A 13,245-nucleotide genomic window follows, 5' to 3' on the forward strand; every position below is an offset into this window, starting at 1 on the left:
AATATTAGTCATAGTTTTAAGACATCATCATGAATGGAAGGCATTTACAGTGAATGCAAAAATTTTTTTGCTTAAAAGCAGGAAATTGTTGTTGTTTTTAAATAGTATGAATGTTTATTAGCAGCAGCAGTTAATACCAATAAAAACAACAATGGATGCATGGCACTTTGGTAGCACAGATTTATGTTTGGTCACAACATGTTTCAATATCTTATTCAAAACTGGGGAGGGAGTGTTACAGTCAAACCTCGGCTCCCAAACGCCTCTGTTACCGTATGTTTTGGCTCCCAAAAAGTGTAAGTGTTCCCGTTTTCAAATGTTTTTCGGAAGCTGAACATCTGACGTGGCTTCCGCTTGAGTGCAGGAAGCTCCTGCAGCCAATCGGAAGCTGTGCCTTGGTTGTCAAACCTTTTGGAAGCTGAATGGGCTTCCGGAACAGATTAAGTTCGACAACCGAGGTTTGACTGTACAAGGATGTTTATAAATAACAACAACTTCTCAATCACTTCTGCTATACTAAATACAGAACTACAAGTTAAGAATAAAAATACCAGAAACCAACAAACTTCAAGTTCACTAAAAGGAGTATATTTTACAGACATTTGTCAAATCTTATGTAGTAGATCATAAAGCAAACTGATATGTCAGCAGAAGCAATAAGAGTGTTTCAGGCATCTTAGGGTTAGGTAAAAGTAAAGGGACCCCTGACCATTAGGTCCAGTCGTGACCAACTCTGGGGTTGCGGCGCTCATCTCGCTTTACTGGCTGAGGGAGCCAGCGTACAGCTTCCGGGTCATGTGGCCAGCATAGGGTTAGGTAGTCTGTCCTAATTGCAAGACAGCCTTTACATGGAGTGGTGGCTTCTTCATAGTCATGACCTCCCCGAGAAAGCACAAGAGGAAGTGTGAGGAAACACTGTGATCAAGGCTCTGGCAGAGCATTTAGTGTGCGTAAGTGTGGTGTGGTGAGATACACATCTGATCATCTGGTTGAGCTACTTCTTTAGAATGAGAATTTTAGGAGTAACATGACCTTTATAGTTATTTGACTATGCTAATGCATGCTTTTCTCTTATTGCCACTAATAGAAAAGAGAACGTTTATAAATCATGAATGGAGCTTAGACTCAAAATGACATATGAATAGTCATGCTCCTGTATCTGAAGCCACAAAATACAGCAACATTTCTTCAGAGCTAAATCAGAACAAGTGATTCAACAACTTGGTGAATTTAGTAGTTTCCCCACGAGTGTTATAAATAATCAAAATATACCAATATATATTCAAAGTATCTTCAAAACAGGCCAAAATTTGATAATTTTTTTTTACAAAGTTGTAATAGTGTTTATTAGTAAAAGGGCAAACACATGAATGAATATACTTAAAATACCCCTTTGCAAACTACCATATGAGATTCTATATTGCAAAGCACTGAGGAATGGTGTGGTGATGACTGACTGAACTTTCTCACTATAACAGAAGTAGATTTGGGCAGGGCAGGGAAACACATAGGGAAAGGGTACAGAATCAGGTCAAGGAAGGCACTAGGAGATAGGGGCTAGAGAAGGTAGCAGTCAGAAGCAGCAAGCAAAGGGGTTAGGGCAAAGAGGGCTGGCAGATGCAATAGCATGGAAAGAAGGTGAAACAAGATGGAGAACTTGGAGAGTGGCAGGGTAACTGCAGAAAGGGTTTTAGTTTAGAAGAGAGATAAACATGATCAGGAGCTGAGAAGCTGTGGAAGGCTGAAGGTCACATGTAGACTTGATAAAACTGCCCAAATATTGGGCTAAAAGCCTCTAAGCTTTGCTCATTATAGGATTCCGTCTCAAAACCAAGTAATGTCATATATTTACCTTTGCTTAGTTGAACTGGTACACTTTCAGATTTCATAATTCTCTGTTGCTGCTGCTGCTGTTGTTGTTGCTGCTGCAGTTGTTGTTGAGGGAGCTCCACTGAGCTCCTAATGGGCACTGCAACAGAAGAAAAGCTGCCACTGCTACCTACAACTAGCCCAGTGGCACCACCTGATGTCATGGCTGGGGAAATCAGCTTTCGGCCAAAATTCAGTAAGCTACTAGAAACTTTATTGATGTTCAGCGGAGCAACCTTGGCACTGACACTGCAAAACAAGAGGAAATACAGCACTGCTACAATAGTGTTGTATGTGGTATTGTCAAAAACTTTCTCACCCCCCCCATAGGACTCTATAAGGACAAGCACTATTTTTCAGAGTTCAGTTTTAATGAAAGAAGAGCCATTAGCCTATAAGGAATGAACCTTATTGACAATTTCAGGGACTCAGGAAATAGTTTCCTCCTTGTCTGAACCACCTGAAAACCACACTGAATTTTCTCCCACAGAAGCAACCGTTTAACATTTATTCAAACCGGGGGGGGGGGGGGGGAGTTCTCTCACAAATATTTTTCAGATGGAAGCAACATATTTCCTTCACTTGTGACTATAATGGTGACCTCAGTGTCAAGTGTAGGTGGCAGTTATTGTCTTCCACACCGACGATGTCAAAAAGGCCGTGCCATAGACATGAATCTGATAGTCCATTCATTTCAAAATCACAAGCTGAGTCGGTGAGGTCAGGTGTGAAATCCCCTCCCACATACAGACATGAACACCAAGGCTCAACCTTTGTCACTGCTGAGAAGGAAATGCAGAGCTTCCTTTCCACTCCTTAGAGGTTATGATTTTAATTTACACTCCACTTTCCTTTTACTGAAGCACACAAGACAGCTTACAAAGAAACCAAGATACTGTGAGGCTAAATAAGGTAAGGCGCCACATAAAATCCCAGCAAAGATAAAGCAATATAAAACAGGAGCAGCATACATAACCTCAGAATGCAATGGAAGTCTACTTAAGCAAAACTTCACTGCACACCTAAAAGCAGACATATGTCCCTTTCTTTCCCACCTCTGCTTAAGAGGTAATGGAATAGCTCAGGCACTGCTGCTGTTGAGAGGAAGATGCTGAGATGGAGAGACTTGGGTCCTTTTACTGGACTAGCTGTGCACCAGCTGTAATCCTGTACAGTGTTCTTAGGAACTCTCCTTTCCTAAACAATAATTCTGATGCTCCATCTGCTTGTTTATTCCCCCCTCGCTATGTCCTTGACATAGCAGTGACTTTCCGAAGCAGCAGTTTAAGCAAACAAGGATTGGGACAGGAAGTTATAGATAGAAGAGATTTGACAAATTAAGTGTTCTCTCTCTCTCTCTCTCTCTCTCTCTCTCTCTCTCTCTCTCTCTCTCTGCTACCTTTGAATGTTTCGATATATGGATGTAAGAGATGGTTTTAGCCACCAAACAAGGATCCATATCTATGGCTTAACCATCAAGATGCACAAAAATTACACAACTATCACCAGAAAAATGGGGATTGATTATGTTACACAGTCATTAAGAAATACATTTAAAAGCAAGGTATTACTTTAAAAACATGAATGTCAAGAAGATGTGAATCCAGACTCTGGAGAAGATGATTTTGTTTCAGAACAATAAGCATCATTGACCTTGGATATCAATGGATATTTTTAAAACAAGCTGTGTTTTGCTCAGATGAAAATGCTTTGTTTAAGAAAGCTGATTCAAGTATGTTCCCATTATGTAGCCACTGGGAAACTTGCTATAAATACAACACAATTGTGTGGTTTTTAATTCTGCATTTTTAATATGTTTTTTGCAAAGCATATACATTAATTAAAATTTGAATCACAATGGTGAAATCTACTATATATTTTGGAAAGTGGTTTGTCTGTCTGTCCATTTGTTTGTCCTCTATACATTTGGATGCCTGTTGAGATAACATTGCCAAACTTGGCAAGAGGATTCCCAAGGTAGGGGGGTTGCTCTTCACTGACATTTAGATGCCAGCCACCATATTGAATCAAGATGGCAGACCAAAACATCACTTTGGTGTGACTTTGCCCATTTTTTTGCATCGTTTGGGCCACCTCTCAATAAATCATCACTAAACTCGGAATGAGAGCTTCTGAGGTACGGTGGCAGACTGTTTTAAATCAAAACTGTGTGACTTCGCCCAGTTTTTGACATAGTTTCAGCCACATTTTAAGATATCGCCAACAAATTCAGCACATGGGTCGCTGAGGTAGAGATGAGGGGCCTAAGTTGAAGTTCAGGTGCCAAGTGGTACAGTGGTACCTCAGGGTACATACGCTTCAGGTTACAGACTCTGCTAACCCAGAAATAGTGCTTCAGGTTAAGAACTTTGCTTCAGGATGAGAACAGAAATTGTGCGCCAGTGGCGCAGCGGCAGCAGGAGGCCCCATTAGCTAAAGTGGTGCTTCAGGTTAAGAACAGTTTCAGGTTAAGAACGGACCTCCGGAACAAATTAAGTACTTAACCAGAGGTACCACTGTATTTTGAATCAAGATGAGGGGCTAAAATGAGACCTGTGGCATGACTTTGCCCATTTTTTGGCATATGTTTGGCCATCTCTAGAGATACCATCACCAAACTCAGCACAAGGGTTCCAGATATGGAGGCCACAGACTTCATTTCCATTGCTATGCTGAATGCCATTTTGAAGCAAGATGGAGGTCCAAAATGTGACTTTGGCATGACTTCAGCCCTTTTTTAATACAAGTTTGGGTGCCTCTCAAGATACTGTGGCCAAACTCAGCACAAGTGTTTCTGAGTTGGGGTTGGGAGTCTTTGCCACTGTTTGAATGCCAGGCCTAATTGTGAATCAAGATGGTGGACTGAAACATGACTTTGGTATGATTTCATCCAATTTTTGGTATAATGGGTCCAAACACAAAAATTAAACTATCAATTTAAAACCACAGTATTTTGGAGTTTCTAAAAAAAACCCTAGAGAGCACTTAGCGCAGGATTCCTCAACCTTGGCCCTCCAGATGTTTTGAAAATACAATTCCCATCATACCAGACCACAGGTCCTGCTAGCTAGGGATCATGGGAATTGTAGGCCAAAACAGCTGGAGGGCCGAAGTTGAGGAAGCCTGACTTAGTGCTTCTAGCTAGCATGTAATGCTATACTTGTTCCTCCCTCTCTTCAGTTTCTGCTTTTATAATCTTTCCCTATAGCAAGGCCATCCACATGTGCTCCCCCCCGAACCCTAAACTCGCTTTCCTAACTGACACTTAACTGTTAGCATTTTACACCCAGTGTCCTTTACCTCACCTTGAGATTAATCCATTTTGCTTCATGCAGGCATGCTGCTATGTTGAACTTGCACATTCTTGATTCAAAGAATTCAACCTAGAAATGCTGTAGCTATCTATAACACTGGAAAAATGGTATCCTCTTGTGTATTGTGGGACAAATTTTGCCCTAGGTCTTAACTGAAAGGCTTAATTAATTAATGCAACAATTAAATTAACAAACTGCAGCTCTTATTTGAAAAAGTACAATTATCTAATGCCTGAGCCAAGTCTGTGTATCCCACTCTTATATACAGATATCCTTATCTAAAGGGGTGGCGTGCCAAGATGCCCTTTAACCATGTGGCTGCCGACAACTGACATTGTCAATCAGATTGTGCCTGAGAAAAAGTTTTGCCACCACTTGGTAAACTTTGGTTCCTGACTAAATCTTATTTTTATTTAATGCTCTTAATAGAAGGTGTGCCAACTGTCATGAGTAATTACAGTGGTACCTCAGGTTAAGTACTTAATTCATTCCGGAGGTCCGTTCTTAACCTGAAACTGTTCTTAACCTGAGGTACCACTTTAGCTAATGGGGCCTCCCGCTGCTGCCGCGCCACCGGAGCACAATTTCTGTTCTCATCCTGAAGCAAAGTTCTTAACCTGAAGCACTATTTCTGGGTTAGCAGAGTCTGTAACCTGAAGCGTATGTAACCTGAAGCGTAAGTAACCCGAGGTACCACTGTACTGAGACCAGGAGCCTGCCAGGTCTGAGAAGGTCTTGTACAAAGCGTCCTCTGGGGCGCTTTTTGTCTTCTCCCTTCAAACAATGCCACATTTGCCCCCTCCCCGCTGTGGCTCTACTGCTTTGTCTGCAGTTTTCTTCCTTCTGCTATTTTTCTGCTAACCCTAACCCTAAACCCTAAACCCTACTACCCTGATTGATCTCCTCACCAAGCAGCAGTGGGAGTCAGGAAGTGGTCCTTTTTTCTTTTTTAACATTTGGGGGAGTGGGTGGGATTTTAATATGGGTCTCCCTGCTGCTAGTCCATTTATCAAACCACGACACCATGCTGGATCTATGGTGTGAAGTCGAGCAAGGATCTACCTATTTAACGGTCAGGGAAAGGTCTCTGAAATGTAAGATAGGGCCGCCATCACCTTTACCTATTTTGACATTTGCTAAAAAGATCAACACATTCTTCTTAGACTAGATAAAGGACTCTGGATGAGCAGGAGTTGCCCACTTTATGTTGTCAGGGTCAGTGAGTGCTCCCTGTGAACACAGCTTCATATATATGAAATCTCTGAGTTTAATGGCAGTATACCACCAAACATTTATTTACTTAATATATTAGGCACCTGCTGGGAGCAACACTACAAATGACAATTGCCCTCAATTGCTTCACATAATTATCTGGCTGGCCACTGTGATAAAACAGGACATTGGGTTACATGGACCGTTGGTCTGATCCAGGCTGGGGTTTTCTTAGTTTTTCTCATTTGTAAAAACCAAGTTCAGCAATCAGTTTTACCTGTTACCTAATTTAAAAACGGAAACAAATCATGGTTGCAACCCTATGCAATTCTACTCAAGAGCAGGCCTCTGATGCACATGGAACTTAGTCCCAAATGAATATAGGATTATTAACCTGTATAAGTTTTTTCTAAAGACATTTTATTTGGGCAAAATACGATAAAGGCTTACCGAGTTTTATTCATCAAGTCTGCTCCACGTGCTTTGTAGTAATCCAAATTTTGTTGAAACTGGTAAGTCACAGGTCTTGGATTTCTCTAAAAATATAGAATGATCATACTGCATAAGTAAAAGCATGGATAGCAAATTGTCATTATACTGTAACATAATACTATTCATATCATTTGTCCCAGCTAAAAGTATTAGGGAAAATTATGGCTATGTTTCAGGTTACTATTCTTTTTCTGACTAAATCTAGCATAGCCACTAGATGGTGCATACAACCTTCTCTCCCACTATTACAAACAAATACAGGATAGAATGTTAGCCCACAATGGGAGGCTACATATTTTGTACAGAATATTGAAATAGCTGTCTTATTATTCCTTCAAAGGTGGCAAATGAAAAAATAGTATTTTTAATTTAAATTAAACTTTGCTTTAAGTAAATTATTCTGGATTAATAATCTATTTCTATAAAAGAACACACATTATTTGATAGTACCTTTAAAGAACATATGCAGATAACACAACAAGCAAACAAAACTATGGTGAGATATATATTTTTTTAAAAAAAACCTAATCATAATTGAAGAAGTTTCTATGATTTGGTTCTGTGCTTCAAGATCAATTTTCTCTTAAACGTAGAGAAGATTGGTTTCAAACTGCTTTTAGAAATAAAATGTCCATTAATGGGAGACTTGGTATGGTAGCATGCTATAACCTCTATATCAGGGCTGAGGAAACTGTGGCCTACAGATGGTCTTGTACTACAGCTCTTCCCCATCCCTAGTTTTAAGCCTCAAGGGATTTCTGCTGGGATATTTTTCATTCAGGTTGCTAAAATTCTATACTCATTGCTGTCTAGAGACACTACAATGTCTATTCTATCTTGAAGCCTTCCAAGCTAGAAATCAATAAAAAGCAACACTATTTTGAGCTCATGAACTGTAATAGGAATTAGCAGGGAAGTTTTCATACCTGTAGCTGTAAGTTTTCTGAAGCTATATCAACATTTTTATGCACATCAATGACAATTCAATAACTTCAGGGGAAGAAACGTCTCCCCCCCATCTTTTTTTACTTTGATTGTACATTTACAAAGCTTTCTATTTTACTAACCAGAGATAAAACAACATTTTTGGTATATTTCTGTTCCAGAAATTAACAAGATTTAGAAACTGCACTACAAAATAAAACTCATGTTTCTTGAGTGCTAGGTGTTTATAAACTTCAGGTTCTGCTTATTCATTTTTGAGTGTGTGTGTGTGTGTGTGTGTGTGTGTGTAAAACACTGCAGCTATTAGAAAGGAATTGAAGTTGAGCACTGCTCTAAGCCAGGCATAGGCAACCTTTGGCCCTCCAGATGTTTTGGCCTACAACTCCCATGATCCTTAGCTAACAGGATCAGTGGTCAGGGATGATGTGAATTGTAGTCCAAAACATCTAGAGGGCTGAAAGTTGCCTATGCCTGCTCTAAGAACTACTATTCCCAAGTATGCCATTAGGCGGTAGATGGGGACAAGGGCAAGGAGTTGGAAGGCAGAGCTATGTGTGGCATGAGTCCTTCCCTATGTCCCCTAAGTTAGCCTGCTGCCTTAAGCTATGGTGGAACAGGCTGCCGCATCATCAGTGTTGAAGTAAAACTAAACCATTAGTCTGGTCTTCTGAACATGGAATGGGTACGTGTGTGTGGCCACTTTGTCCAAATCAGGCAGCAAGGTGTCTTGGGCTGTCCCTTGATTTTATTATGAAAAACCAAGCTTGTAAACACGCCTTCATTTTCGTGAGCAGGATTTGGTAAACAGGGGCATTTGCGAGGGTGACCTGCAACACATGTGCCATGTTTGTCTTCTTGTCTGAGAATGTGCAAAACCACACCTGCGGCAAGATGAGGAATTTCTTGAAAGAGCTGAGCGGACTGTTCTGCAACAGTGATGCAGGGAGGGAGGGAAAAAATGCCCCTAGGGAGGAGATTGCCCATTGCAGGAGATGAGCCCCTGTCAGGAGTCATGCTGGCGCTGCAAAGTTGATTCTACGCCAGGGGTCAGCAAACATTGTTAGCAGGGGGCCGGTCCACTGTCCCTCAGACCTTGTGGGGGGCCCGACTATATTTTGAAAGAAAAAATGAATGAATTCCTATGCCCCACAAATAACCCAGAGATGCATTTTAAATAAAAGCACACATTCTACTCATGTAAAAACACGCTGATTCCCGGTCCATCCGCGGGGCGGATTTAGAAGGCAATTGGGCCGGATCCGGTCCCCAGGCCTTAATTTGCCTACCCATGTTCTACGCCCTCACAGAATCAGAATTCAAAATGACCTTAACAGATTGGAGAACTGGGCGCAGGCATGCAATAACAAACTGAATTTCAATAGGAACAAATGTCAAGTTCTGGACTTAGGCATGAAGAACCAGTTACACAAATATAAGATGGGGGACACCTGACTTGTCAGCAGCACATGTGAAAATGATCTAGAGTTCTTAGTAGATGACAAGCATAACATGAGTCAAAAGTGTGATGCAGCAGCAGCAAAAAAGAAAAAGAAAAAAAAAGAAAAGAAAGGAAAAAGAAAAAGAAATCTAATGCCATTCTAGGTTGCATCAACAGAAGTATAGTGTCCCGATCAAGAGAAGTAATAGTACCACTCTATTCTGCCTTGGTCAGAGTACTGTGTCCAATTCTGGGCACCACAATTTAAGAAGGCTATTGACAAGTAAGAATGTGTGTGGAAGATGGGGACCAAGAAGTCTGGAAATCAAGACTTATGAGGAACAGTTGAAGGAGTTGGGTATGTATAGCTTGGAAAAGAGGAGACTGAGAGGAGGTACAATAGCCATCTTCAAATAGCTAATTCTATTTATTTATATTCTTTTTATATTAAACTACAAGCAATGTATGGGCTATTCTTTCACTATTTGAATCAAATTTCTCCTTGCAAGTACCTATATAATGGATTTTGTTGTAATGAAACATTGCTTTCATTGAAAAATTCAATAGAGTTCTGGTGGGTGTAGGGAATAACCTCCCATTGGTACCTATGATGGAGATGGAGCCACATACTTGTGGATCTGCTGCTTATCACTGTCATGCATTTATAGATCCTTACTCACTGGTAGGGTTGACATATGTCTGGAATTTCCCAGACATAGCCAGCATTAGGCTGTCGGAAACAGTGTCCAGGTGGAAATCCGGATGTACGGCAACCCATTTTGGGAGTGAAGATTTTGGTGAATTTCCTTAAAAAGAGTTCAACAACTTTGGGGAAAACTTTAAAAAGCTGAACAACTTTGGCAAAAAAACCCCAACATCCTTTGTGTCTGGATTTGCACTTTTTGAAATATGGCAATCCTTCTCACTAGATCAGAATGAACACCTGCACATACAAAATCATGATCCTGCAAAATTAGTCTAAGAGAAAACTAGTACTGTCTGGACCCATACTTAGAGATAACGCAAAGGTAACACTCCCAGCATCTTAAAGAATTAGAATACTAGAACTGTAGAGTTGGAAGGGACCACAAGGGTCATTAGTCCAATCCCCTACAATGCAGGAATCTTTTGCCCAACGTGGGGCTCAAACCACGACCTTGAGATTAAGTGCCTCATTAGGGTCACTTAGCTTCAAACCATGGGTCAGGATCGCGAGAATTCTGTACACTTCTATGCACATAAGAATATTTTGCCGATTTGCTTCTGATTACTCCCACTTGTTCTTTGCTAGATGCCACTACAGAGGTTTTAGTGGTCTTTTGTGTGTGGGACCCCTCCCCCCAAGAAACATTCTGGTACCACATGGAAGACTGGCACAATTCTTTATTTCCAAATCCTTCTTCACTGAAAATCTATCCCAAATCTATTGGTTTAGAATAATCTAAAGCAATTTAAACTTTTAGCACTTCTTTATGATAATACCATATATTGTTTCTGGGTATCAATGCTAAACAGCCTTATTTCAAGACCCCTTCAGCTACACCACCGTTACTGATAGGAGGTTCGTTAAAGTTTTTTTGGCAGACATACTTGGGACAACTACTGTAAGTACTCAAACAAAATATAGCTGGCAACTTCTTTGTACATAATCTAAAATGGTAATGTTCTATATAACAGTTTAGCTTCATAATAAGTCATGGTGATAAGGTTAGCGCAACCACATACACCCAAAGATGAAAATTACTTTGCTTATGTTGCTGTATTAGAATTTTATTTGCTATAGGGTAAAACAGATTTGCAAAATTCACAGTTAACTTAAAACAATAGTTTAAAACCTTTTATTCCTAGGCTTGACTGCCTTCAGGAAGAAAAGAACATCTGGTTATTTAAGGAACACAATATGTTCACATTTTCTATGACTTTTGTTTCTAATTGAGTTTTTAATTTTTCTTTATTTGAACAACTCTAGTTAGAACTGTTTTTTAATCGCTTTATATTTTTGTGATTGCCATCCCTATGTATCTATTTTCCATCTGAAAGCGTCTGCTTTGAAAATTAACGGCACTTCTCATTGGTGGTGGTGCAGAAAAAAACAGGAAACTGCCGGATAGTAAAAATACAGCAAACACCTACTCTAGGTGCTTTGGGCAAAATAATTGGTTTTGCACTCAGCATACTGTCCTTTTCACATCAGGGTAATACTTTGCTTCTGAAAAACAGTGGAGTGCGTACGTTTGAACATTTCTATTAAGAAAACGAAAATTTGGAGACTGCTCTCCATAGCAGTTTTATATTAAAGACATGGAAGTTAGCATTGTTTTAAGAAACCTCAACACGGTCCTTCTAGTATATAAAATAACCACTTCTGAAATGTTGCAAATGAAAAGAAAGGGTTTATCACAGCACATTTTATAAGAATGGCTGCCAATTATCTACTGAGCTTAATTCAAGCTGCTGATACTGGTGTATGAAGCCCTACACAGTTTAAGAGCAAGGTATCTAAAAGATCGTCACATCACCTATACACCAAATTGATCACTGTGCTCTGCAGGAGAGGTGATCCTGCAGATCTTATTGGAAGGTCTGTTCTGCACAATGTAATAATCAGGCATTTAGCACAGCAGCACCGGCCTCCCATTACAAGTCCCATCTTTTAGGTGCTTGCTGAAGATTATCCTCTTTCAAAAAGTCTTTTAAGTGGAGATTCCAGTTGCTACCTGTATTCGAACTGAACTTTATTAGGTTTTAAAATTCTTTTATATGCAATTTTTGAAAACATTGTTTTTATGTATGCACATGTTTTTAATTTTGTTTATATATATATATATATATATAATTGTTTAAATATGCTTTTATTGTAAAATCACTTCAAGATGCCTCATTGGAAGCAATTCATAAATGAAATAAATACTAATAATATCAAAAAGAAAGGCAAACCGTAAAAAGGAGAATTCTGAATGATTATTAGATTGTCAGGAAATAAATTTAAAACAATCAAATCAGGCATTTTACATCTATTGTACCTAAATAGCTCAAAAACTGCATGCAAGCAAATATTTACATAATTATACTTCGCATAAAGTTGACAATGCTAGAGGCTTTATTCAGAATCTGATACTTTATTTTGCAGAATTTGAGATCCCTTTTTCCATTCTAGGGCTCGAAGTTTGTTCATATCGCTTATACTCATGAATACCCCAAGATCGACCAATCAGAGCCAGGTGCAAAAGAAACACTGTTAGAGAAAATGATGCCTCTGAACTCATTCTAAACTACGGTATTTGTTTTCAGTACCAGAACTGAGCTAAGCTTGCAGTTCTTTCACAAAAAAGTCAATTTCTGGTTATCCCAAGCTTTCTTCGTGTCAGTAGCCTGAAAAGGCATTTTGTTGCTGCTTTTGTTAACAAAAATTAGACGCCAAAAAAACTCTGATCCATCTACTGCAAATCACCCAAAGATCAAACAGTAACCCATCCCTCCTCTACACAGTTTGAATGAGGAAAGAAGGGAAATTTACAGGTAATCCCAAAGTGAGCAAATTATTCCAGTGAAATGGAAGAAGTCATGCAAATGTACATAATTTATTATTGTTGCACATTTGTTTTGGAAAGAAGAAAGGAAGATGATGGTCACTTGCAGGAGAAGCAGGTGTGTAAAGGCAGAAAATAAGGTATAGCAGGTATTTGTGCTTAGTAAAATGTCTGTATAAACTAATTTCCATGTTGACGTGAGAAAAATATTATGTTGTATTGCTGGGCTGGTTGGATCCTGGGTTGCACCGTAGGCTCCTTTCTGGTGGAATGAAGATGTTTTCTTAGAGACTGCTCTCTGCCAAAGTCCGTAAACATACTACATACTAAATAATGAAATATTTTTAGAATGTTGGTTTATTTGATTGTTTGATTATTTGATTGTTGTTAGCTGCCCTGAGCCCGGCTTCGGCTGGGGAGGGCGGGATATAAATAAAATTTATTA

At 39.6% G+C, this 13,245-nt stretch overlaps 1 protein-coding gene across 11 annotated transcripts in view; it reads right to left on the minus strand.

The window, feature by feature from the left end:
• The window catches only part of TBC1D5 (TBC1 domain family member 5), a 289,716-nt gene that overhangs the window by 78,709 nt on the left and 197,762 nt on the right, over window positions 1-13,245 (minus strand). For all 11 annotated transcript variants that reach the window (XM_053359280.1, XM_053359270.1, XM_053359272.1 and 8 more), the window contains 2 exons: window positions 6,846-6,931; window positions 1,853-2,118 (listed from right to left, as the gene is read on the minus strand). In XM_053359280.1, coding sequence (XP_053215255.1) covers window positions 1,853-2,118; window positions 6,846-6,931 — 352 coding nt within the window. The remainder of the gene's footprint in view (window positions 1-1,852; window positions 2,119-6,845; window positions 6,932-13,245) is intronic.

The sequence above is a fragment of the Podarcis raffonei genome, chromosome 12 (assembly GCF_027172205.1).
Source record: "Podarcis raffonei isolate rPodRaf1 chromosome 12, rPodRaf1.pri, whole genome shotgun sequence".
Lineage (NCBI taxonomy): Eukaryota > Metazoa > Chordata > Lepidosauria > Squamata > Lacertidae > Podarcis > Podarcis raffonei.